Below are 27,914 nucleotides of genomic sequence, written 5' to 3'. Positions count from 1 at the left end.
TGGCCTTCTGAGGCTTCGGTAGGCAGGCACCATGTGGGGATGAGAAACTCTGGCCTGGAGCTCTGGATGTGCATTTGGTTGTGGTCAGCACGTAGAGGCCAGCTGAAGCTACCAGAGTGGTTGAGATCAGCCCTCAAGGTGGTATTGAGAGAGTGCAGAGAAACCAGGGCAGGGTCTTTGGGAACCTGTGCATAAGCCAGTGCATAGTAGACATCTGTGCTTCCGGGCGGGGCTTCCTGACCATGTCTGCTCTTCAGCATCATCTGGGGAGCTTTCAAAACTGCTAACGCCAGACAACACCCCAGTCACACCAGAATCTCCAGGACTGAGACCCGGAGGTCGTACTTTCCAAAGCTCCCCTGGTGATCCCAGTGAGAAGCACTGAATTGTCAGGGGAAGAAAGAGGCTTCCCTCTCTGGCTCGTGCTCCGCCCCTCCTCACTTACCTGCTACTGTGAGACTCTGCACACAGGGGTCTCTTTTCTCCAACTTCCAAGCATGTGTTTTTGTCAACACCACGTGGTGCTGTCGCCCCTGACTGGGTGCATTTCCCGGTTGGAGTGACCCTGTTCGGACCGGACCCATCCCGTTCCTCTTCCTGCCCTTGCTGCTCTAGCAGAGGGTATGGTGCCCAGCCGGGATCAGTATAGATCAGCTCAGTATACAGCGTCGAGCTCCATTTCCAAAGGCCCTTGAGCCCACCCTACATTTTCTCCTGGATTTCCCTCCTGTGGCAACTTTCTCCTGCACACTGACTAGAACTCCAGATTGCCAGCTCAGAGACCCCTTCGAATCTACATTTTATGCAAAAGCTTTCTTTGTAGCAGCACAGAATGTTTAAGCTGGAGAATCACTTAATACTTTGCTGTGATCTACTAGAGAGCTGATTTTATTAAACGTTCTTTTAAAAATCAAAGATGAAGAGAGAAGACAAGAGAGTTCCTTTATCCTGTAGCATTTTGTCTGTTTCAATGATGAAAGCTTGGGGGCAAAGCGCCCGGCTTGGTGTTTCTCCTCATCAGCTAGTCTTCTTGGCTAGGCTTTGAAATAGACTAGCTTCTCGAGTCCACTGGCAGGTGCTATAGTTAATAACCTACTTATTGATTTGAGATTTGAGATTTTGATTTTTTTTTTTTTTGGCTGTAAGTTATTGGGGGTACAGGTGGTATTTGGTTACATGAGTAAGTTCTTTAGTGGTGATTTGTGAGATTTTGGTGCATCCATCACCTGAACAGTATACACTGCACCCTATTTGTAGTCTTTCATCCCTCATCCCCCTCCCACTCTTCCCCACAGGTTCCCAAAGTCCATTGTATCATTCTTATGCCTTCGCGTCCTAGTGAGAACGTACGATGTTTGGTTTTCCATTCGTGAGTTACCTCACTTAGAATAATAGTCTCCAATCTCATCCAGGTCATTGCAAATGCTGTTAATTCATTTCTTTTTATGGCTGAGTAGTATTCCATCATATACATATATATATATAGCACAGTTTTTTTATCCACTCATTGATTGATGGGCATTTGGGTTGGTGCCACAATTTTGCAATTGTGCATTGTGCTGCATGTGCGAAGTATAAACATGCATGTGCACGTATCATTTTTGTATCTTCTCCTCTGGGTAGGTACAGTAGTGGGATTGCTGGATCAAATGGTAGTTCTACTTTTAGTACTTTAAGGAATCTCCACACTGTTTTCCATAGCAGCTCTATGAGTTTACATTCCCACCAGCAGTGTAAAAATGTTCCCTGATCACGCCAAAAAATAAAATCCTAGTGGCAAGGCCAAAATAAAGTGCTCACAAATGCAGGTCACCCCCACATTCAGCAGAACGAAGGGTGAGAGGTCTCGTGCTCTAGGTTGCAGTCAGCCAAGATCGTGCCACTGCACTCCAGCCTGGGTTTTATATGTTGGCATGCTTCTGGGGTCTTGCGTCCCTTCTCTCCTGATTCTTCCCTTGGGGTGGGCTGTCCGCATGCACAGTGGCCTGCCAGCACTTGGGAGGGAGCATGCATGCACAGTGTGTTCACTGGAGTTGTGCGCATGCTCACTTGAGATGCTCCTCCCTTACCAGTCGAATGTCCCTAGAAGGTCATAGACCAGTTAAATTCCACCGTTTTGCCTCTTAATGCACATGGTTGAGCCCACTCGCCCAACCCCTGAGATCTTATTGGGAAGCTGCTGATCACCCACTTCCGGTGTTTCTGTTTATTGGGAGACTGCCTTTCGCTAGTGCTGGCTGTGACCAATGATTATTATAAAAATACAGTAAACAACCACCTGCCCATCATGGGATGGTCACCTGACATTCTTGGTGTGTGTATAGTATTGGAAGGAGCCCTCTCCTGCCCTGCTCATGCCCGACTAGCTCCCCACTATAACATAACCACCTACTCGTCTCTGGGGCCTCAGTTCTCAGCTCCGAAGCAGAGGTCCTAGGGCTGGCCCCTCACGCTCGTGGTGAGAGTAGATGAGGGAACCCGCGTAGGCTGCCTCAGCTGCCAGCACAGACTGTAGCCCCCAGCCTGGCCTCCAGTCCTGCTTCTGCCACACTGGACCTGTATGAGCAGGGCCATCACTTAATGTCTGCAAGCCTCAGTTTCCTTGTCTGCAAACAGGGATGATAACAATGGTTCATTGTTATCTGCTTCATAGGGTTCAGATGAGATGAGCAGTTTATTCCACGTGTGCTAAGGCCTCCAGGAGGAGGCAGCACCAGGTGTGTGCTGGCTCTGACCATGTGTGATGCTGGGCACAACATAGGTGGCTGATGCCTGGCACATGTCTGCCAACTCATTCACTGCAGTTATCACCCCACACTGGCTCAGGGATCACGATTAAAATGTGGGATTCTGAGTTCCTAAATTCTGTGACTCTGGGTCTGTGAAATACCCAGCAAACGGTGCCTGGCTGGCACTCTTTTCCCTCTCAATGTCCGTGTGTGTCGGGGCCTGGGAATGCAGCCGGCCCAGGCCTTGGGCCAGCGCAAGGATCCAGTTCAATCAGTGCCCACTTCTGCCTTTGAAGGTGCGTAATCTACTTTATAGCCCTGACTTGCCACTTCGTACATAATGACAGGGAGGCAGACACAGTAGAGTGTCCCTAGCGATTTTTCCATCACTCATTGAATGACTGTCTTGGTTTAAAATCATGCCTGCTGCCTTAATGATGTTTTAAGAAATATAAAAATAGGAGTACATAACGCTGTATTCACCATGGCTTTTATCTGTCACAATTTCGCACAAAGCACAAATTGTTGCAAAAATACCTGAACTTCGCTATCACGGGGGTGCTTTGAAGAGATTGTTAGGTGTACAGCAATTATTCATGGGCCCAGGGTAAGTCCCATCCCAGCTCTGTCGCGAGGCCCTGCTTGTCCAGAGGGGCTCGGAGCCGCCTTTCAGGGGGAGCCTGGGCCACAAAGGCACAGCCAAACAGAGAGGAACAAATAGCCTCGTGGGGGCCCGAGTGCTGAAACGGTTTTTCTCATGGTAAGCAAACTTGAATAAACCTGGGAACGGCCAGAGGCGGTAATTAAAACTCATGGCCCAGTTCTCCATTCATTTTCAGCAGAAAACTGTGGGTTTCTTTCAAGCCAAACTGAGAGGATGTTGAGGTCCTAGAGCAGAATGTTTGTCCTCAAGCTTGTCCTGCCTGTCAGAACAGGACTGACAGAGGAGCGGTTTGCGGGGTGGGGGTGGGGGCGGACTTGTCCTGCTGTGAAGGAAGGGATGTGGTGGGGCAGGTTGTAGCTGCAGAACACATTTCTGTGCCTGTGCAGCAGAGCTCATGAGCCGCACAGGGAGAGCAGGTGCACACCTGAGAGGGAAGCGCGTTTACAGCCAGGGCTCTGCACACCCCAGAGGGAAGCATGTTTACAACCAGGGTTCTGCACACCCCATAGGGAAGTGCATTTACAACCAGGGCTCTGCACACCCCTAAGGGAAGCACAGTTACAACCAGGGTTCTGCACACCCGAGAGGGAAGTGCATTTACAACCAGGGCTCTGCACACCCCAGAGGGAAGTGCATTTACAACCAGGGTTCCGCACACCCCAGAGGGAAGTGCATTTACAACCAGGGTTCCGCACACCCCAGAGGGAAGCACATTTACAACCAGGGCTCTGCACACCTGAGAGGGAAGCACATTTACAACCAGGGCTCTGCACACCCCAGAGGGAAGCACGTTCACAACCAGGGCTCTGCACACCCCAGAGGGAAGCACATTTACAACCAGGGCTCTGCACACCTGAGAGAGAAGCACATTTACAACCAGGGCTCTGCACACCCCAGAGGGAAGCACATTTACAACCAGGGCTCTGCACACCCCAGAGGGAAGCGCATTTACAACCAGGGCTCTGCACACCCCAGAGGGAAACACGTTTACAACCAAGGTTCTGCACACCCCAGAGGGAAACACGTTTACAACCAGGGTTCTGCACACCCGAGAGGGAAGTGCATTTACAACCAGGGCTCTGCACACCCCAGAGGGAGTGCATTTACAACCAGGGCTCTGCACACCCCAGAGGGAAGCACATTTACAACCAGGGCTCTGCACACCCCAGAGGGAAGCACGTTCACAGCCAGGGCTCTGCACACCCCAGAGGGAAGCACATTTACAACCAGGGCTCTGCACACCCGAGAGGGAAGCACATTTACAACCAGGGCTCTGCACACCCCAGAGGGAAGCGCATTTACAACCAGGGCTCTGCACACCCCAGAGGGAAGCACATTTACAACCAGGGCTCTGCACACCCCAGAGAGAAGCACGTTTACAACCAGGGCTCTGCACACCCCAGAGGGAAGCACGTTTATAACCAGGGCTCTGCACACCCGAGAGGGAAGCGCATTTACAACCAGGGCTCTGCACACCCCAGAGGGAAGCATGTTCACAGCCAGGGCTCTGCACACCCCAGAGGGAAGCACGTTCACAACCAGGGCTCTGCACACCCCAGAGGGAAGCATGTTCACAGCCAGGGCTCTGCACACCCCAGAGGGAAGCACGTTCACAACCAGGGCTCTGCACACCCCAGAGGGAAGCATGTTCACAACCAGGGCTCTGCACACCCCAGAAGGAAGCGCATTTACAACCAGGGCTCTGCACACCTGAGAGGGAAGTGCATTTACAACCAGGGCTCTGCACACCTGAGAGGGAAGTGCATTTACAACCAGGGCTCTGCACACCTGAGAGGGAAGCGCATTTACAACCAGGGCTCTGCACACCCCAGAGGGAAGTGCATTTACAACCAGGGCTCTGCACACCCCAGAGGGAAGCACAGTTACAACCAGGGCTCTGCACACCTGAGAGGGAAGTGCATTTACAACCAGGGCCCTGCCTTTTCCTCTGCAGGTGGCTCGACAGCTCCAGCCCTCCGTGGTGTGGATTGAAGACACAGAAAAAACCTTCTACAAAAAAGTTCCCAACGCAGAAAAGATGGTGAGGACTTTCTCATGCCTTACTTTTGCCTTTTCTTTCCTCCAAAGGAGGCCCTTACCAAGGCCTACCTCTACTTTTTGAGAAGGTCTTGCCTTTTCAAGCGAGGAAGGAAACACTGGGGCTCTCTGTAGTGGTCTCTGTCTGCCCTAACTGTACTTGAAAGGGTTCTGTGGTCTGACTTTATGAGACATAGTTTAGAAGGAAAGAAAGTGTGGAAGAAAGGGGAGAGGGATTTTCCACCCAAACATACGATTCAGAGGTAAGAAACAATTTAGAGAACTCTGCTCAGTTAAAGCAAATGGCACACATAGGAGTTATTATTAGGATTTCCTATTGTTCATCATAATAAATAGCAAAAGGCCCACAATTGATGAACAAAGACCCTCAACAGAACTGCTAAGTGCACCGCATTCGGGCCTCCAGGGAGTCCTGTTTCAATTGCTTCCTTCCTTCTTTTCTCTCCTTTCAATGGTCCCCCTCCTCCACCACTTCCCCCCACAAATCACCAGCAAATTTCCCACAAGTTAAAAAAAATGTGCAGATACACGAGATTGTTATTCCACATCAATTTGCACCAAAGCAAATAGTGGTTAACTGTGAATTTCTGATTAAATTCATAAGGATTTTAATCACTTTTGATCCTTATGTATTATACATCACTTTTCACAGGTAGAGATGATTTGGATAAAGAGTGGAAGCTCAATCTTTTCTTCCCCAAATGAGCCTTGATTGCCCTGTCATTTCAGAAAGTCTTCAGAGAACTCATTTATTATTTAATCTGGGACTCTAGTAGTTCACTCCCTCTGCTGGCGAAGTTGCTGCATTGCAGAAAAAACTTGAAAAGGTCCACAAGTAGGTAGCAAAATGGATGGCAGGAATGACCGGGTTCTCCACCAGGTCCCACGTCTAAGAGAAATGCAGGGCAGTGTTTCGTCTCAGGTGTCACACACCTGGAGTTATCAGAAACCTGGCTCATTCATGGGCAGGGGCTACTCCCTCTCCCACCAGACATAAGCCTGGGGAGTGGAAGACACTGGCCTGGAACTCAGGCCAGCAATGCACAGCATTCACACAGCTGGCTGTGTGTCCTTAAACAAGTAACTTAACCTCTCTGAGCCTCCGCTTCCTTTACTATTAAATGAAAGCATTTCAGCCCGCACGGCCTCTGAGTTCATGCAGCCCCCTGCATTCTCCCACAGTGCCCTGGGCTTGCCATCAGTGCTTGCGGCTGCCTGCTCACTGCACATCTGAGTCTGGGAGAGCAAGGGGAACGGGAATGTTCCTCCTGAGAGAGCCAGAGGAGCACTGGGGAAGGAGTGCTGAGAGGGGGCCTTTGAGAGAAAGCTGGAGGCAGGGAATGAAATATACCCTGTAGACACCCTCACATAAAGGGAGTGGATGTGAGGGGAAGGAGGCCCGCTGAGGAGGGAGCTGAAAGCCGTGAAGAAGCAGCTGAGCCTGCAGAACCCTGCCTTGAATCAGCCCTTGTGCTGCTGACACAGAGCGAACCTCTCAGCACCGTCCCTGATTCCCGCAAACCCTGCCCATGCCTAGCTTTGTCGCTGTAGGAAACGAAGGCCACTGGAGGCATGGTCTTTGTTGTGGATGAACTGCACATTTTCTCTGTTCACTTCCCATTGGAGGAGTCCGTCGTGTGTTGGGGAGGTCAACTGCACTGAGGACCAGGAGGCACGCCCTAGGATAAGTCCTAGGGGACTGCAAGCCAAAGGGCACCCTGGCTTCCTGAGCGTCTGCAAGGCCGGCGAGGGGACCTGAGCCACCCCAGACTCAGAGCTGCAAGAGGCATGAATGCCATCCTCCACCCCCCACCCCCAGTATTTCCACCCCCAGCTCCAATGCTGCAGCAGGAGAGGAGCGGGGGAGGAAACCATTGCGTGTGCATGCCCAGCTCTACACGGAACTCCAGCTCCACTCGGCCTGCACCGTGCAGTGATGGCATTGCGGGGCCTGCCGCTCAGGGAGCAGGGCTGCAGAGTTCCTGCTGCCTTCCTGCGTCTCCAGAGCCATGACTGGGCCAGTCCTGCTGTCCTTCCCAGCCTCTGAGACTCTGTGTCTCACCCAAGATCCTCAGCCACCAGGGCCCCAGGTGGCCATGAGCATTGGACGTCCACATTCTGAAGGTGACCAAAAGCCAAGGGCAGCAGAGGCATCCACAGGTGAGAGGAGCCCAGGAGGCATCGTAACCTGCTCCTCATTGCATCACTCAGCCACCTAGGGAGCCTAGTCCTTCCTCCCACCTGCCCCGGCCTCTGTCCCAAAGGCTGCCCTGATCCCAAGGGCACAGAGGCACAGAGAAGAACATCCGGGAGGCTGGCACTCCACCAGCTACGGCCGCCATACAGGCAGCAGGGCCGACCTTGCCCTGGGGTTGAGGGACTCTGGGAAATCCCCTTGAAAATCCAGTGACTGAATGCACCCTCCAGCCCCTCTGCCTTTGGGTGAGGCCCCTCCTGCAATTAGAGGCAGGAAGCTCACCCGGGGATTGGGGCATGGCAAAGATCAGTGACGCCACCCGAGCATGGAAGCCAAACTTCCCGGGCGCAGGGACACTGTTGCGGACAGAAAAAGGAGGACCCCGGTGGCGGTGGGGGACATCAATTGAATACCTCCTCTTTCCCAAGCACAACACATATGTCAGGGAAACTCCCGGCAACCCTGAGAGGAAGGCATTGTTTTCCCTGTGACACAAAAGAGAACAAAGGCTCCCAGAAGGCGCACAGCTGCTCTCGGGTCATGCTGAGACTCAGAAACAAGGTTGCCAGAATGGGGCCTTCTCCCCACCACACACAGCACAGGCTGGAAGACATGGGGCGGGGAACCACCAGCTTCGCCTTCTGCCCATTGGGTCAGCCCTCCTGGTGCACCTAAACCACACCGCATCCCTGCGGCCCTCTGAGCCCTGGGGCCACTCCAAACATCATCCCAAAACCTGCCTTTGGGGCCTCTTGTCTTAGAACCAAATGGGCCCTACTCCGGAATTTTCTATCCTCCTGCACACACTCCTGTTCCCCTCACACTGTCCTCAGCAATCTTTGAAAGAACCCCTCACACCTCTAGAATTTCAGCAAAGTCCAAACTCCAAGTACCCCCACTCCAACCCCTGCCACTTTTACAAACACACCCCTGCCCCCTGCAGACGCCTGGACCAGGCCCGCTCCCTTTGTCGTCCTCCTAGGAGAGTAGCGTCTCCTCCCACCTGCGCCTTGAGTGCGCTCAGTCAGTTGTTTGTATCTGAGGTGAAGGCGGTAAAGAATGAGGCGCACGGGCTGCTCCTGCATTTTCTGCCCCATTACCCTTTGTTACTTCATCTAGCAAGCGCCTCCCTGACATCACGATAGTGCCTCTGCCAAGGAATTGCTGCTTTCTTGGGGCTGGCTGTGGCGGTTGTTTTGTGGAGCTAACTGCAGAATAGCAAATTGAAATTGCTGCGTGGATGCTAGCCACTAATTTGAAATTGCCCAAAGTAATACAGTTGTGAGGGGCTGGCAGGCCCCGCGGTAGGGGCGGCGGTTTTGGAGGCGGCCAGGTGATCATGGGGTGGTTTGCTGGCATGATGGATGAGTGCACAGGTCTCGTGCATAACGGACGGCTCTGCACTAGAATGGGGGTGGTCTGAGTGTAAGGGAACTACCAGTTGAATGACACACCAATTTCTGTCCCCTGTTCATGGGACTGCACCTCACCATCAGCAAGGATGTCACTCTGGACATTGCCCAGAATCAACGTTTGTCATCCAAATAGGCTGATTCATTTCAAATGTCCCTGCCATTTCAGGACACAAAGGTAGCAGTGTCATCTCCTGCCTCAGAAAGGGCAGGGATCACACTGCCATCACCATGGCAACTGGGTTGCTGAGGATGGGCTCAGACCATGCAGGTGTGTCTCTACCCCCATGGATTCTCAGTCTCCAGCCTCACCAGGACTGTCAGATCAGTCCTACTTCCACTGTTCTTTGGGCAGCTCACATGTGCACCCCAAATGCCCAGTCACTCCCACCACCTGCTTTGTTCTTTAAGGCAAGTCTCTTCTCACCACCCTACTTACCCCTCAACCCACCACCATCGGCTTGCTACCCCCACCACTCTATAGAAATTGTTCTCACAAAGTTCTTAGGGCCAGGCACGGTGGCTCACACTTGTAATCCCAGCACTTTGGGAGGCCGAAGCAGGCAGATCACTTAAGGTCAGAAGTTCGAGACTAGCATGGCCAACATGACAAACCTTGTCTGTATTAAAAATACAAAAATTAGCCAGGCATGGTGGTGCACACCTATAATCCCAGCTACTCAGGAGGCACAAGAATCACTTGAACCCAGGAGGTGGTGATTGCAATGAGCAGAGATTGTGCAACTGCACTGCAGCCTGGATGACACAGTGAGACTCTGTCTCAAAAATAAAAGAAATTGTTCTCACAAAGTTCTTTGACACAAGAAGTGCAAGACTTTTCTGAAAACTACAAAAACGCTGAAAAATTTAAAGGAAGCCTAAATAAATGGAAAGACATTTGTATTCATTGGTTGAAAGACTTAATCTTGTTAAAATGGTAATAATTCCCAAATTGGCCTACATATTCAATGCAATTCCCATGAAATCTCAGCCGGCTTATTTGCAGAAATTGGTAACTGATCCTAAAATTCATCAAGAAATTCAAGAGATCCAGACAAAACATTCTTCAAAAGAAAAATAAAGTTGAGGGACTCACACGTCCCAATTTCATTTTCCAACTTACCACAAAGCAACAACAATCAAGACAGTGTGGACTTGCCTAAGAAGAGACATAGATCAATGGATCAGAATCAAGAATCCAGTAATAAAGCCTTACACCTACATCATTTTGACAAAGGTGCAAAGACAATTCAATTCAGAAAGAATAATCTTTTCAACAAGTAATGCTGGGACTAATGGATTGCTGCCTGCAAAAGAAAGAGTTGGACCCTTACCTCACGCCATATACAAAAATCAACTGATAATTTATCAAAGACCTAAAAATAAGGGCTAAAACTAGAACACTCTTAAAAGAAAATATAGGCATAAATTTTGTGACCTTAGATTAGGCAGTTGTTCCTTAGATATGACACCAAAAGTACAGGCCACAAAAAGAAAATTGCACCTCATCAAAATTAAAAACTTTTTTGCTGCAAAGGACATCCTCAAGAAAGTGAAAAGACAACCCACAGAACAGAAGAAAATGTTTGCAAACCATGTAATATTGAGGGAATTCTATCTATTAATAGAACCTACAAAGAACCCTTACAACTCAATAATAAAAAGACAAATAACCCAACTTTTAAAGTGGGCCAACAATCTAAATACACATTTTTCCAAATAAGATACACAAATGACCAATAAGCACATGAAAAGACGCAGGAACATCATTAGCCGTCAGCCAAATGGGAGCAAAAATGGCCTCGACTGTGCTTGGGAAGTCTCTGCAGAGGCTCTCACCATTGCCCCTGGTGTGCTTCTCCTTCCCCGGCTTCCTCTTTGCTGTCTGCACTGGGGGCGAGGTTCATTTGCAGCCAGGCTGTTGCCCATGGCAACATGGTCAGATCTGACTCCCACGGGCTGGAAGTCGTCCTCCCTGGGGTGCTGAACAGCCAGCCTGTCCTCGCTCATTCCTCTCCCTCATTAGTGCTGAGATTATACTAAAATAATTCAGGTTCAAACTATTTCCCAACTGCTTCAGAGAGATAAGTTTCACAGCCTTATGTAACCAGGTATTTTTCAAACATGAGATGCAGGAGCTGGGCTCTTCATTGTTCCAGCAATCAGCAAAGGAAGTCTTGTGTCCAGCTTCCAAACAACTTAGGAAAATGGGAGCACCACAGCTCATTACAGGTCCGAGTGAGCTTCCTTCCGTTTGTAAATCAGCCACCACTTCCCATTCCTAGGGCCAAGGTGCTTCCTTCCTTCCCACCCTCTAAATCTGGACACCAGAGGTTGAGGAAAGGAAACACTGACAATTAAAATCCACTGGGTCATACTGGGAAGCACATTCCAAGACCCATCCCAGGACAAACCTTAAGAAATTGTGTTTGTCAGAGCTTTGCAATCACTTTAACAAAGGATGCTGCAACGCATTCTAAGTAAATTTTCTTTCATTTTTTCATTCTTTTTTTCTATATGTGGACCAATTTTTTTCTCTCTCTCTCTCTCCCAGAATGAACCTAAACGCCTGAAAAAACACCTTCCCCAAATCCTGAAACTCCTGAAACCAGATGACCGGATTCTGATTGTGGGGACCACACGGCGTCCCTTCGATGCTGAACTCCAATCTTTCTGCAAAGTTTACCAGAAAATTATTTTGGTGCCCAGACCAGACTATGCTTCCAGATACGGCAAGTACCCCCAGCCCCTTCCCATGCATGGTAGCTGAGGCTGGGCTGTCCACTGTGTGCTTGCCAGGAGGGCGGCCCTTGGACCCAGTGGGCACCAGATGAGTTGAGGGGAGCCTGCAGCCGGTGGGGTGTGCGCACCTGCACCCAACACAGAGCATGTGCTGCAGATATAAACCACTAGGTCACGTTCTGTTCTTAGCATATATCTCTCTACCCAAGACAAAAGGAAACTGGACAAGGATTATGATTTCTGGCCCTGACAGTGACAAAAGCCTTGTGGGTGCTGATTTTTCTTGGGACGGGTAGATTAGGATCACTCACCTTGCACCCATGGTGATGGTGTCTTCCTCATAGAGTGTAGTTTCTTTTCACCGCGTTGGGTTTTTTTTTTCTTCCAGTCTCAAAGTCCACTTGCGTAATGGTTTACTTAAAATGAACATTAAAATACAACGAGAGCTTACTTTTTCAATTCCTTCTCCTTAAATAGATTCAAAATCCACTTCTTTTGAAACATGTTTTTTAATGGGAATGACACAAAAAAAGAGCCCCTGGGAGGCAAAGCAGTGGAGCGGGGAGGAGCCTGGGTTGGGGCTCTCAGGACGCCTGGCTCAGAATCCTGGCTCTGCCCCTGCATAGCTGGGTGACCCTGACAAGTCGGTCACCTTCTGAGCCTTCATCTTCTCATCTGTGAAGTAGGAGAACGGTTCACACCACAGGGCTGCTGTGACACTCACGAGGTGTTAGCAGAGCACCTGGCCCCATGTGGCCCCCAGAGAGAAAGGGTGTTGGCGGCAGTGGCAGTGGAGGTAGAGGAAGAGAAGAGGGTGGCGTGGGCTGGGCAGGAGGAGGGAAGGACAGGTGGCGAATGGCAGGGGAAGCTGGGGAGAGTGCTGGCGGCCATTCTGCTATCTAGTGCTGTGTGAAAACCTCCCTGAAGGCTCAAACAGCACGCTATTCCACCATGTGCTTCCAAGGGTTGTCTGGGCAGAGCTGGGGCATTCTCCTTAATGTACCTCATGATGTGAGAGTCACATGAAAGTTGAGGCTCCTTCGTCTGGAGACTGGACAGTGTGGATACCCAGGATCGCTCGCGCATGTGACTGGAGTTGCTGCTGGCCGTCGTGGGCACTGAGTGGGGCCTATGTCGACCGGACAGGCTGCACCTGGCCTCAGTGCAGCTTCTCAGACCTGGCAGCTGGGTCCCACGACGGGTTATCTCATGAGCACATGTTTCAAGAAGTTGGAGCAGTAGCTGAAAGGATTCTTGTGACCCAGCCTCACAAGCCACACAGAGGGACCATCACCACCCTCTGTGGTCAAGAGGAAGGCACAGGGCCAGCCCAGATTTGAGGGCGGCTGAGGACACATGGGTGTGAATGCACAGGGGTGGCTCGTGGCAGGGCCACCGTAACACTGCACTGGCGGGGAGCGGTGAGGACCTGGAGGTAAGATGACGATGGTGCTGTTGGTGTTACAGATGGTGGAGGGGATTGGCGGGAGGTGACAGCATGTGCTAATGGAGACAGAAGTGCTTGCTGGCAGTAGGGGTGGAGGCAGTGTGGGGTGACACTGAGGAGGCGGGAGATAGGGTGACTGTGTTGGTGGTGTGGGTGGCTCTGGGGAGGGTGTTGGGAATGGTGGCAAAGGTCACATTTGACACTGGAGATGATGATGGTCAGTGGCAGGAGCAGCAGACATGCTGGTGCCAGTGGTGGTGGCCGTGGTGGCAGTGGTGGTGGTGGTCAGCATGAATGGTAGTAATACAGTGATTAGGTCAGACTTGGTTTCTGTTCTTCCTTCTCCAATCACGTGAGCACCGCAAAGCAGAGGGCATATACGGTCCTCTCTGGCTGTTCGTAAGTTGCTGCTCCAAATTTTTTGCTAAAAGAACAACCATCTACTCCCTGCATGCTATAAACAGCTAGCTTATTAGCCACTGTGTTTGCAACATGTGCTTATTTCTGTCTTGATAAATTGTGATCCTGGCTTTCTAAATCAATGTTATACACAAAATACAGGAACACTTTAGGCCCAGCTATTTCTGCATCCATCTAGTGCCTTCTTCATCTTTTAGGGCCTCAAAACGTCCCCCATGAACCCTTTGCACCTGGCCAGCATCCAAAGAAGCGAGGGAAGACAGGATGGAGGAGTCACAGAAGATCTTAAGGACTAGACCCAGAAGAAGCCAACATTTCCTCCAGCCAGATCATGTTGGCCAGAATGAGAAACATGGATGAAGGGGGCAGCGCTGTCCAGCCGAGAAAGGAGACAGCGCGAGACGGGCAGGCACCACAGTCTCGCCGCAGCCCACACAGCCAATGCCGGGGGTTCCACGCCCCTGGCCTTAGCAGGACTACCCCTCTCTCCTCTCATGCGTTCTTCTTTTTTTCTTCCTTTTTTGTATGGTATCTATATTTTAAGCTGTGTTAATGGAATAAGGTAGGGTATTATTAATTCAAAGGGGCTGGAGCATTATTCTGGACTCTGGACAGAATGGTTTCTATTGTTTGACAAAACTATAGGCCCTTTAAAAATGAAGCTATTGATGGATGGTCAGCAATTTTGTTCTTTTGATAAAACACCACACATCGCTTAGGATTCAGATCACGCTGCAGATTCCTACCTGAATCTCCTCACAGCATCGTGATGGGAGAGGAAGGAGAGAAAGCGTCCCTCCACCTGTGGGCAAATGATAAAGCTGCACCAGACACTTCTCTGGGGCCCTGGGTTCTGTCCGCTGAAGCACAGCTCCTCAATATTTCTGTCTTGGGGAGTGATGTGTTCAGGCCGCCATTCTGGCCGACGTCATCGCCCCTCATCCAGCATTTCCTCCAGTGACCTTGAAGTTTTCATAGCCACAGTGGCTGGGACATCTGTCTTACAGAAAGACTGTTCTTGTCTTTGCAGCGATCAAAAGTAGTATCTTCCAGTCCATAAAGCAAGGGCTGCCAACCCGTAACATAGACGGTGGCTTAGTTGTCTCTCCACCCGCAGTGGAGCTCAAAGGTGTGCAGCAGTCCCCGCGGCCCCGCTCCTCAAATTCCTCCGGGCCACGTGGGGACAGACAGTGCTGAAAAGTGAAGGGTGGATTTGTAGAGGAAACACAGCCCTCAGGTTCACCAAACATCATTCAATCTCTCCTTCTTTCCCCCAGACCAAGCTGTCTCTGCAAAGAAAATCCACCCCCCAGGCTGATGGATGCCCTGTCTGGTCCCCAGAAATCCCTTCGGGCTTCCTTTTCTCCACATTCCCAGTGCCCTTCTCCTCTTGCCTCTCTCCTTGGGGTCCATTTCGCTAATAACCCAATTCATCACAGGCCCACCCAGACCCAGTGTCTGGTCGGATGGGTCCAGGGTCTGTCTTCAGACTTTTCTGCAATTCCAGGCTTCAGAGGGTCAGAAGCTCACCCACATCACATTATTCACCTCTCAGGCTTTTGGAAAACTCCAGATAAAAATGAATGTTCAGAGACTGCGTCATCTCGAGCGCCAGCCAAGACAGAATCCACTGGGAATGTCAACAGCAGATGAAGGGAAGCCAAAGGCCAAATTCTATTTCATCCAAAGAAGGGAAAGAGAATGTAGATTGGTCTGAAGATGTGAGGAGCCTTTTGCCTCCAAAAGAGGAAAGTAAAATTCAGCACTTGGCCTGGAGAGCCCCTCTGCTGCCCTCAACACTCTGGGGCCCCTAGCCTTGGTCTTCACCAACACAGCCATTGCCACACCCCAAGACTGCAGTGCATCTGTGCTCCCCACTGCACTTCTGGGCCAGAGACTCCACAGCCTCTGGGGCTCCCATGCTCACTGCCGGCTCCAGTCTCCACCCAGCCCACCACGCTGTGCCTCCCTCCACACCTGACACCACCGTGGGCCCTAGAGCAGCTATTTAAGGGCCAAGAAACCATGAGTGGGTGGTTGTGTAAAAGCAATAGAAGCGATTCTTTGAAAGACCAACAGCTCGAGTTCATCAGCTGCAGGAAGGAAGCCAAGCCTGGTTTTGCATCCCCTTCTCTGGATCTTCAGATGAGCGGGCAGGTGGGCAGGTCCCACCACAGCTGGGACTGTCTCACAGAGCTCTCTTGCTGCAACTCCAGTAAAAATGGTGATCTATGGAGAGTAACCAATGAGTCATGTATTCAGAGGAATCTTGACCGAAACTCTCCGTGAATACCAAGTATCCTACACTTTAAATGGGCAGCAGCGGGTTTACATGTCCCTCTGGCCCTTGTTGGTCTCACTGCAGGTCTCCAAAGCCTTGATGCCTAATTGTCCACAGCTCGGAGAAGCTGGCAGGCCCCACGGTACAGTTCACCCTTTCCCAGTACAGTAACTGTACACCGTTACTAATGAATCTCTACTCATCGAGTGATTACTCTTGCAAGAAGGTTGGATGATTTGAGCAGAAAACTTCCAAGATTGTGACTGTTGTGGCTTCACAGAGAAGCCAGGGAGAGAGTTAGTTATTGGTTGCCAGTGAGCACGTGGCCCTCACCCCTTCCCACTGATAGTTCCCTTTTGCACCACGGCAGGAATTTTGCTCATGCGTGCCCAGAACCGAGTCCGCAAGCATGAAACCCAGCCTGGGATGTCAACTTCAGCTTTTGGGGCCTTACCTGTGACTCTCCCATAAATCATGTTCCCTTCTCAGCTTCCAGAGTCGCCACTCAGACCCGGTGGTACTTTGTTTAGATGTTATAAATTTGGACGGAAGACACACCGGATCTCAAGTGAAGATGTGGGCTAGTTGTTGTTGTTGTGATGATCATTTTTACCATGGGTTATGTTTTCTGATCTCTAACTCTGCAACAGTTATATTTAGACAAGGATAATCTTCACCGGCTGCCATCCATCGCTACACAAACAGGCTTTGAAACACTCTGTAGCCTATTTTGTGTTGTCTTTTGTAATTGATGTTTTAATGAGGGTTAGGAAACTTCAGTGCAATATGGAATGAAGAACAATCATTGTTATTGTAATAACAACAGTAACATAGCCACAGAAAGTCAAGTCCCCACCAAGTGCTGGGCTGCTGCACTTCCAAGCGCTTTACAAACATTTTTGGGCTTGTTTTTCACAGCAGCACTGAGAAGTCAATCCTTCTATGCCTGTTTTATGGATAAGACTAGTTTGGGGCTCAAGCTCAAAGAAACCCACCAAGGAAGGAGCAGAGTAGATCAGGGATTTTATGATCCTTTAGGCCAATTTGGGGTCCCTGTGGCCCTCCTTGGTTTCACTGCAGATCTCCAAACCCTGGATGCCTATGCATCCACAGCTCAGAGAAATTGGCAGGCCCCAAGGTACAGTTCACCCTTTCCCAGCAGCTCAGCTCACCCACAGGGCCAAGGACCCCCCAAAAGAGGACAGTGGGAGTGAACTGCAGCAATAGCTCATGGCCCAAAAGCCAAATTCTCCAGCTTGGTTCATAGTTACATTATAGGCCATTTTATTCCTTTATAGTAAGTAGATCTTTTCATTTTATCAGCCATTTTTGGATCAACATACTTGTATGATGTAGTCATTTAACAGACTCAGAATTAACCGCTTACCAGGCCTGACAATGCTCAGATCAGGTAGTCATGGTCATTTTTTTAAAAATGGTTTCAAGTGTTCCTCAAGTAAAGTCAAAATGGTTTAGAAATATTTGACCAGATTATCCCAGTGCTGAGACTGACAGATGCTCTTGTAAACACCCTTCACCCTTCTCCACCGTCTCGATATAATTAAATAAGTTACAGCAAGTCTCCTTTACTTCCCTTGTGCTCCCTTTACAGAATAGAGGTAATTCTCCAAATACAGAATGATTTTAAGGATTGTACAGGAGTTCATTCCATCTCTAAAGTTAAGCATCCAGAATTATTTCATAATTCATTTTCACAGCATCCCTGTGTTCAGATTGAAATATCTCATTTACTCCAGGTCCCACGAACCAGAGAACACCCAGGACTCATCTGAAGGACTCTAGTCAACCAATGCGTGTTTACAGTTGCTGAGGGGAAAGAATAAGGGTCAAATTGCTCTATTTAATAAAATGTGTAATACAGTGTCTTCCACTGAAAGGGAACTGACCCTGGCAGTAGCTGATGAAAACTGGAATCTGCATTCTGATTCCAGATGTAAAAATAATGTGAGAAATTAACTTTATATCTAAAAAAAAAGTTAAACTACTTATCCAAATTACTTGGGAAATACAATATTCTGATGAGAAGAGATGCCATTATACACCTTATGAAAATTTCCAGTGTTGAAAGATTGTCAACATCTTTACAGGTACCACATTAAAACTATACTGACGGTGGTTTTGTGTTTCTCCTTGTTAATTTGCAGGGCACTTGTGGATCTATAGACCTCAGGGTCATTGATATGTATGGCTTATGGTTGAAAATTCTCTAGAGGAAAGCATTTAGTTACTTGGCTTCGGTTCATTTGAGTTACAAATAAGCTAGAGTAGACTTCTGTGTATTCCTTTCTTGATGAGATGCAACTTTCAACCGAGAGGGAAACTGGCACTGATTTCTCTGTGGTAACCCTTGTTCTCTGTGTCTTTTCTGGATACAACAGTTCTGTGGAAGCAAATCATTGAACGCAATGGAGGAGTCCTCACCAGTGCCTTGAATGTCAGCTGCCTGGCGAAGGTCACTGACGGCTTCACCCAAGGACATATAGTCGAAGTGGTTAAAGGCGTGCTCACAGATCAGAGAATCCGGCGGCAAATTCATAAACCTCTCACTGCAGTTGAGTTTATTACGGCGATAACCAGCATGAATCCAGTGTACAAAGAGGAAGAAGAGAGCTTCAAGGTAAATGAACACCCTGATGACCAAGTCTTAGCAGCAGACACTCCTCACGCTGCCTCTTCCCTCTGCAGTTCCGTGGGTTTCGTGAATTGGAACTCGGCCATATACAGTGAAATTTGGAAACCTGAAATTTTGGATGACAAAATCTTTGGGGTTTTGGCAGTAAAGCATGTATCTTCCAAATTTTAGGAAAACCATGGTGTGTGGCCTTATATATTAACAGCCCAATTGCAGAATTGAGTAGCAGCTTCAACACCATTGTATTCACATAGACACATATACTTATTTTGGTTTTTACTTCATATTTGGTATTATGGAATAAGTTTTGCATAGAGAAATCATTCCCCAAATAGTATAGTTCAAGCCAATGCTGTTTGGGGCCCACAATTGTCATGGAACACTTTGTTTTTCAGTTTCAGTTCATTTGCGATAGGAAGCCACAAGATAACTCATCAAAATTTAGTTTTCCAATGTTTGAATACATTCTGACCTATTCACAGAACTTTTTGGACCTGAAGGAAACTTTGAGAATTATCTCTCCCAACACCCTCTCTCATAGGAGTGCCCAGGCCAGCCGGCACTCCTCAAACTCTGCCTGCTCTCCTTTAAGCAAAAATAAATACAGTGGTGTTGTCTTTCTGAAGGAAGTTTCCCTGACCAACTCCAAAGCTAAGAGATTATATGCATGCAACTGAAGACCACCACAATATTGGCTGTGCAGTCACCAGAAGGGGCACTGAAATTCCCATCCAAGCCTATCTCTGGGAGCCTGCTTAACATCAGGAAAATTTCCCTCTGCAACACATCACTTTTCCATCAAATCTAAAACTATGATTCCTTCCTGGTTTGCCCCTAATTCTTCAGTGAAGCATTAGAAAGGTGAAAAATAGTCATAATAATGATTTCAGAAGTAATGGTCTAGCACAGGAGTTGGCAATCTTTTTCCATAAAGGTCCAGATAGTAAATATTTTAGGCTTTGAGAGCCATGCAGTCTCTATCACAGGTATTCAGTTGTGCATCATAGTACAAAAGCACCTATACACAATACAGAAATGAATGCGTATGGCTGGGTTCCAATAAAACTTTATTTGCAAAAACAGACAACAGGCCAAATTTGGCCCATCAGCCATATTTTGCTGACCCCTGCTCTGGCAAGGCTGAAAAAAAAATATAACTCTAGCTGAGTGTTTACCAAGCATTTGAATTATTAGTAATATTCTCGTTAACTGTTTAAACCTGTTCATAATTGCTGATATTATCCTCTTCAAATGATACATCATATTCTTTTCTGAAATTCCCCATTTTTTCTCCTTTCTAAAATATTAATTTTCCTCCTTATTTTGAGGAGTTAGATGATAGGGTGTGGAAGCCTATCCTTTCTCGTGGCTGAGCCTTTAACTTTCCGAAGTAATCTCTAGAAGTTTTTCTATCTATAGGTGCTTGAGGTCTGATCACACTATTCAAGAAAAGGAATTACTACCCTTTTATGACCCGGGATGAGAATGCATATGCTTCACACATCCATTCTTGGTGTATTTGTTTGCTCTATTCATTTTCAAAAGAAACTGCATCATTTTGCCATCATTACCCTTTCCACCCAATCCCTTTGTGCCTCCATTACAGCAACAGTGCTTGGCCCTGTGCCTGGCCCCAAGTAGATGTTTAATAAATTTGTTTAGGGACACATTCATTAAACACATGGATAGACGGAATGACACCCTCACACTCTCCTGAATAATGTGATACCATTGCTATGGTTCCTTCTAATGAGGCAAACCCTGAGAAATTTCACCTAATTGTGCTTCCGACAACGTTATCTCAGATGAAGACCTTGCAGATTCTCCAAACACGTTCTACCCTGCTCCACAGACATGATGGAGAGAATATGTATGATAACGATGATAGTAAGTCTAATAATGTCAGCTAGTACGTATTGACTGCTTATTATGTGCCAGCCACTGTACTGACTCATTTAGACTCATAACCCCCTGTTTTGCACATGAGGAAACTGAGATATGGACAGGCATGGTAAGCCGGATAATGGCCCCTCAAGGACGTCTACATCCTCATCCCTGGAACCTGAAAATAAGTGATGTTACACGGCAGAGGGGGATGAAGGCTGCCGATGGAGTAAGCCTGCTAGTCAGCTGACCTGAAGATAGATTATCCTGAATTATCCTGGTGAGTCCAATGTAATCATGAAAAGCCGAAGAGGAAGTTGGAAGAGAAAACCAGAGAGAGCAGTCTGAGAAGGGCACATTGGTTCTGCAGGTAGCCCAGCATTGTTATCCAAAGGTGGAGCAGGGGCCACAAGCCAGAAAAGCAGGTGATTTCTGAGAGCTGCAAAAGGCAAGGGAAAGATTCTCACCTGGAGCTTCCAGAAAGGGACACAGCACTGCAGACATCTTGATTGTCACCCAGTGAGGCCCGTTCCAGGTTTCTGACCTACAGCCCTGTGAAATCATAAATGTGTGGCTTAAAGCCACCATGTTTCCGGAAATTTGCCACAGCAGCAATAAAATAAACAATACAAGACGCAAGTAACAACTAGAAAGTAGCAGAGCTGAAATTCATACCTTTCCCCAAAGCGAACTTCATTAACTATATTCTGTACGGGGTCTCGATAAATTAGGAGTTCATTGCCTTAAGTACATGGCCACCTCATCTTACATTAAAAACAGAGCCAAGGCTAAAAGAAGGAAGAGGGAATTCCCCAGTGCCACTAACAGAGAGGTACATCTCAAAGACAGGAACAACTATATGAGCTAATACATGGGTGGCCTAGGGGTGTATAAGATCCAAACAGAAAGGCAAGGAGAGGCCCATGAGAGACAGAATGCTGGAACTGCACAAAGTTGGAACACTTTATAGGTTGCCATGGGGAAGCATCAAGGAACTTGTGATCTTCTCAGGGATCTAGGTGGGGAATAAAAGTGGCCCATAAGAAATCAAAATCCAAGCCTACACCATGCACGTCAAACTTCCAAATCTGTACTACCTCCATGGTCCCAGAATCTCGAGTTGAAATATTAATATAATTTTTAAAATGATAATGGTATCATTAAAACCCCTGAAGTCACATCAAAAGCAAAATTAAAAACCACTCTGTATGGAAATTTAGCCAAGTCAGGGTACATAGGATTCCTACAGGAAATACCAGCCTTGCTAAAGATGAGTTTATAATAAAAAATTATGAGCCACAAGCAATAATCTACCCCAAGGAGAGTCAGCAAATGCAAATAACAGAATAGCACTACCAAGAACCTGAGATAAAAGGACATTCTGAAAGAGACTACAAAATAAGCATGTTTAAATTAAAGATCAGAAACATTAGGGAGGAAAAACAGGAAAATTTGAAAAAGAACCAAATAGAACTTTTGATAGTGAAAAAAATATATAGTCATTAAAATTAAAAACTCAGTGAATCAAGGCGGGCAGATCACCTGAGGTCGGAAGTTCGAGACCAGCCTGACCAACATGGAGAAACTCCGTCTCTACTAAAAATACAAAATTAGCTGGACGTGGTGGCACATGCCTGCAATCCCAGCTACTCCGGAGGCTGAGGCAGGAGAATTGCTTGAACCCAGGAGGCGGAGGTTGCAGTGAGCCAAGATCATGCCATTGCACTCCAGCCTGGGCAACGAGCGAAACTCCATCTCAAAAAATAAATAAATAAATAACTCAGTGAATAAATTGTCTGTGGACTGGACAAAACTAAAGAGAAAACAAAAGAACTGAAAAAGGGAGCAAAGAAAATTGCCTAGAATGCAGCATAGAGAAAAATAAAGGATAGAAATCAAAGAGAGTTTAAGAGTTGGCTGAACACGGTGGCTCATGCCTGTAAGCCCAGCACTTTGGGAGGCCAAGGCAGGCAGATCGCTTGAAGTCAGGAGTTCGAGACCAGCCTGACCAACGTGGCAAAACCCTGTCTCTACTAAAAATACAAAAATTAGCCAGGTATGGTGGTGCACGTGTGTAGTCCCGGGCTGAGGCAGGAGAATCCTTGAACCTGGGAGATAGAGGTCGCAGTGAGCCAAGATCGTGCCACTGCACTCCAGCCTGGGTGACAGAACAAGACTCTGTCTCAAAAACAAAAACAAAAAGAACAGTTTGTGAAAGACAAAATGATAATACCTGCTTCTTTTATGACTGGATCTTTGATATCCCTAATATCACCAGGAAGCATTAAGGGAAGCATCAATCAAAAACATCATTATAAGACCTGGTTCTGTATTTGAGTTTAGAGGATCTTATAGAAGGAGCTGTAGAACTGCTATGGAGGAAAGAATAAGGAGAGAGAGACAGAGCCCAAAACAAAACTTCCCATTCAAAATGAATCTTGGCCAGGCATGGTGGCTCACACCTGTAATCCCAACACTTTGGGAGGCCAAGGCAGGTGGATCACTTGAGGTCAGGAGTTCGAGACCAGCCTGAACAACATGGCAAAACCCCGCCTCTACTAAAAATACAAAAATTAGCCAGGTGTGGTGATGTGTGCCTGAGCAAGACTCCATCTCAAACACACACACACACACACACACACACACACACAACAAATCTGAAAATCAAAATTCCAAAACATTTTAGGAAATCTAGTGCTAAATACAATCTGACAAAATGTTTAAATTAATATAATTAAGATGTTCAAAAAATAAATGAGAGCATGACTTCCATTAGAAATGCACAGAACATTTTGGAAAAAAATGAAATGAGAAGAGATAATTATGAAAAAATATTACAAAAAGAAAGCTTAGAGAGTCAGAAGCTAAGGTCTGAATTGCAAAGAAAAAGAAAGAAAGCTTAGAAATTAAAAATATGGTAATCAGTATAAAATGACAAAGGAAATGAAAGAGGTATGAACTCTAAACTAAACATGATCAAAGAGCAATCTGTGGACAGGAAGATGGTCCTGGGGAGTACCCCCAAATAGTCAGCACAAAAAAACAAGAAGGTAAAATCCATAAAAATACAAAGATCCATCAAAGGTGGGTTGAAGACACTGACCTTCATTAATGGAAGTTCTAGAACACAATAAGTTCTAGAACACAAAAAGAATACAGTAAGTATCAGAGGAACAATTGTTTAAAGATATTATTACTGAGAATTTTCCTGAATTAAAGAAGGATTAAAAATCAATTCCAAGTAAAATAATTTATTAACTAATAAACTCCTAGTAATCAGCAGAACAAATCAAATAAATCTATACCTAGATATATTGTTGGGAACTTAAGAACAAGATTAAAAGCCAGGCTTAAAACCTACCAGATTACCTACAAAGAAACAATTGGGAAATCAGACATCTCTTTAACAACCATAGGTGCCAGAAGACAGTGAAATAATATCTACAAAGTACTAAGGAAAAACAACTATCTGCCTAATATTTGTATCCAGCTAAACTGGCATACAAGAGACAGGAGAAAAGAGACATTTTAAGACATATGAAGCCACGCACCGTGGCTCACACCTGTAATCCCTACACTTGGGGAGGCCGAGACAGGCAGATCACTTGAGGTCAGCAGTTCAGGACCAGCCTGGCCAACATGGTGAAACCCCGTCTCTACTAAAAATACAAAAATTAGCTGGGTGTGGTGGCGCACGCCTGTAATCCCAGCTACTCCGGAGGCTGAGGCAGGGGAATTGCTTGAATCCAGGAAGTAGAGGTTGCAGTGAGCTGAGATCACACCACTGCACTCCAGCCTCGCCTACAGAGTGAGACTCAGTCTCAAAAAAAGAAAAAAAAAAAAAAAAAGACATACAAAGACCAAGAGAGTTTCCCACTTACAGAACTTCAGAGAGCAATTTAGCAATATCAAGTAAAATTGAAGATGTTCAAACCCTACAACCCCAGGAGTTCTATTTCTAAATGTGTGCCCTAAAGAGGTTCTCTCACATAGATACAAGGAGATGTGTAAAAATTGTGAACTTCAGCATTCTTCAGAATAACCAAAAATTCAAATGTCATATATCCATTAATAGGAGAATTGATAAATAACATGTAATATAATCCTGCAATGAAATATTGCTACTATAAAGTTTATAAACCCAAATGTCTCTTAGGTTTCAAATAAAATGCAAAGGTTGAGAAAAATGCCATTGTGGGGCCAGTTACAATCACTAAGTTCTTGGTTAGTATTTGGGCTCCATTATTTCTACCGTGGTTTCAACAGCAACTCCCCCAGAGTAGTTGAATGGCCGCCCATTGTTCACTGAACATGGCCACATATGAACCATGAGCACCCTTCACGTTACCAAGAAAACCCAACCCCGGTAAAACAGGCAACTTTGTTGGGAAGGATGGCTGGTTAGGTTTAGCCTGAGATTCTCTGAAATTGTTAACTCCCTGAGTTAACAAATCATGCAGAAATACAGGTTGAAGTTTCAAATCATGCAGAATAACAGTCTGGAAAACCCACTGAGAAAGAGCTTGTGTTAAGCATACCTTAAATGCCCAAAGCACAATGGCTGCTTGCCCCTTCCTGCTTAGCAGGCCTTTCTTTATTTTTAAGAGTACTGCGGTGAATTGGTGTCATTCTGACCTTTTCCGAAACTTCTATTGTATTTCAGAACTGGTATGCCAAAACTCCTCTGGGTAAAAAACGTGCCTTGGCGATAACAGGAGGCAGCACAGAAAAGGCAAAGGACAAAGGGAAAAGGAAATAAAAGAAAGAGAAAAAGGCAAAAAAGAAAAAGTAATGCCTTTCTGAAGAACCATGCTTGAGTCTCTCTGGGATGGAGAGGACCCCAACTCGCCAAAGAAAAGATTCACCATTGCCCACCTGAAGAAGCCCTCAGGGGAAGGAACTTAGCAGTGTGCAGGTGAGCTGATGCCGCAAACCCGCTAACCACTGCGTGTGCTGTTATGCCTTTCCCAGGCTGGACACCTAGCTGGGTGTTCATCGTAACTTTCCACAGCTTTAATCCACGCCAAGTTTGTATATAACTGAAATTCACTCTTGACACCCTCCACAGTCTTTCCAAGTTGGACTCTTCCTCTCATCAGTACTAGTTGTCAAATTTAAAATGTGACAGTTAAAGAATATTCTAGTTTGACAATTAGTAAGCAATGAGTATATCATCAGTACACTAGCTTTTTATTAATCCATGTACACTGTATAGTATCTTGCATCTATTTTAATAAATTAATTCTTTGCTCTAGTAATAGATTTTATATAATGAAATAAAGCTGTTGTCCTTGAACTGACTCGGTAATTTGGTTGCTGGAGCGAAAACAGGATCTTACAAATGAACTATTTCAACATCCTAATTTTGAAGCTGAGATAGCTGGAGTCCAGGTCCCACTGCTAATATTGGAGCCTGGACATCATCCACCCTGCCTAGTCCTCGCTGGAAGGACTGAAAAATTATCAGGCCAATGACTGGATGAAAACCATGGCATAAAAATGGGGTAAATGCAGAGAAGAGAAAGCCGACGTGAAGAAATAACACAGGGTACATAAGAAAAAGATTAAAGAGTAGGGAAAGTGCAAAAGAGAAATTTAAATCGTGTAAGGATGTGAAAGGTTATTGGTGGAAGATAGCAAGTAACCCACTTCTAAATTGTGGTAAGAACACAGTCAGAGGAAGTAGACTTCAATTGAGATGGGATGAATTTAACTTGAATTTTAAGAATACCCTGTCTGACAGTTTGGGGTTAGACCACAGAAATTCATAAAATCTCACACTGCATAGACCAGGTCAGGCATCCAGGTTTTGCCAGGATTCCCAGTGGCTTGGATCATCAATGGCCAAGAAGGTTTGTGGTTTCCAGGTGTCTTCTGGCCACCAGCACACCCCCCAGCCTGTGTCTGTACACAGCAGACTGATACAAATTGGGACAGACAGACACAGTCACAGGCCGATGTGCCCTGGACAGTTCCGCACTCCCCACGAGGTTATCCTCCTCCTGAGTGTCCCCTCGAACAAACTACTGGCTTCAGCGTGCCCTCCACAGACTTGCCTTCTCATTACCAAAGGTGCCTCAGTTTCCACAGACTCCCCTTACCCACTTCAGATTATGTCTAGCCAAAGCCCAGGGTGGCCTGAGAAATGGCAGACTCCCCCACCCTAACATCCCAGAGCCGTTTGACATTCATGTCTCCAAGATGGTTCTGCCAAGATCCTTTCACGTGTCATGGGACCCCACTTATGGCCCAAGAAGAGAACATCAGGGCTCTGGGATTTGATGTCTGTTGCAAAGCAATGACATCTGCACTGCAAAGAAATGAAAAGTATGAGGGTAAAAGTAAACCGTTTTTTAAAATACCATTTCACTTGGTCTTAGTTTCACGACAAGTACACTTTTTCAGAACTCATAAAAACCTGTGCAGGTAACATTTAATAAACAGTAATTAAGTGATGGAAACTTGATACTTATGCTTTAGAGCACCATCCAGTAGAACTTTCTGCAATGATGGAAAAGTTCTAGATCTGTGATCTGCCAGTAGGAGTAGTCCATAGTCACACTAAGCTACCAGGCTACTAAGCACTCAAAATGTGGCTGGTGCAACTGAAGAACTGAATATTTTATTGTATTCAATGTTCATTTCCATTTAAATAGCCACACATGGCTGGTGTGACTGATGTACTGGGCAGGACGGCGTTAGAGTAACCTAAGTTTAAAAACTGGTAAAGATAGCTAAAGATCCTTTCTACACACTCACTCCCTTTTTCCTAGCACACTAACATGGAGACGTGATTGCCAGGGCCTCACTCAGCCTTTTCTCAAAGGATGGCTTCCTGCCCTGCCCAGTGCTGAGTTTGTGCTCTACTTCCACAGTGTAAGAATTCAAGAAAGAGGAAAGAGGCCAGGCACGGTGGCTCACACCTGTAATCCCAGCACTTTGGGAGGCCGAGGCGGGTGGATCACGAGGTCAGGAGATCAAGACCATCCTGGCTAACACAGTGAAACCCCGTATCTACTAAAAATACAAAAAAAGAAAAAAAAATTAGCCGGGTGTGGTGGCGGGCACCTGTAGTCCCAGCTACTCGGGAGGCTGAGGCAGGAGAATGGCGTGAACCCGGGAGGCGGAGCTTGCAGTGAGCTGAGATCGCACCACTGCACTACAGCCTGGGCAACAGAGTGAGACTCCGTCTCAAAAAAAAAAAAAAAAGAGGAAAGAAACATGAAAAGCAGCTCAAGAGTCAAAGACAGATTGATTTTGGAGAATAAACCTGAGAGGGGCTTCTGGCTGAGTTAGGTCAGAGGCATTCTCTCTTACAGACCAAGAGTATTTAAAGGTTTAGGGCAGGAGAGCTTATCACAGGCTTGGAATGTTTCTGTGTCTTTTTGCCTCACTTATCTGGGAGGGAGAGTTGTGTGTCTGTTCCC

General features: G+C 46.9%; 1 protein-coding gene across 2 annotated transcripts in view; it reads left to right on the top strand.

Moving 5' to 3' along the window:
* IQCA1 (IQ motif containing with AAA domain 1) overlaps window positions 1-25,783 on the top strand; it is a 180,339-nt gene extending 154,556 nt beyond the window's left edge. For both annotated transcript variants that reach the window (XM_008965692.5, XM_003813118.6), the window contains exons 16-19: window positions 5,348-5,434; window positions 11,615-11,792; window positions 18,350-18,588; window positions 25,151-25,783. In XM_008965692.5, coding sequence (XP_008963940.1) covers window positions 5,348-5,434; window positions 11,615-11,792; window positions 18,350-18,588; window positions 25,151-25,246 — 600 coding nt within the window. In that variant the 3' untranslated portion in view covers window positions 25,247-25,783. The remainder of the gene's footprint in view (window positions 1-5,347; window positions 5,435-11,614; window positions 11,793-18,349; window positions 18,589-25,150) is intronic.
* Window positions 25,784-27,914: the final 2,131 nt, after the last annotated feature.

This window comes from Pan paniscus, chromosome 13 (genome assembly GCF_029289425.2).
Source record: "Pan paniscus chromosome 13, NHGRI_mPanPan1-v2.0_pri, whole genome shotgun sequence".
Taxonomy (NCBI): domain Eukaryota; kingdom Metazoa; phylum Chordata; class Mammalia; order Primates; family Hominidae; genus Pan; species Pan paniscus.
The sequence above is the reverse complement of the archived record's forward strand: the minus strand, read 5'-3'. Positions and strand labels throughout refer to the sequence as shown.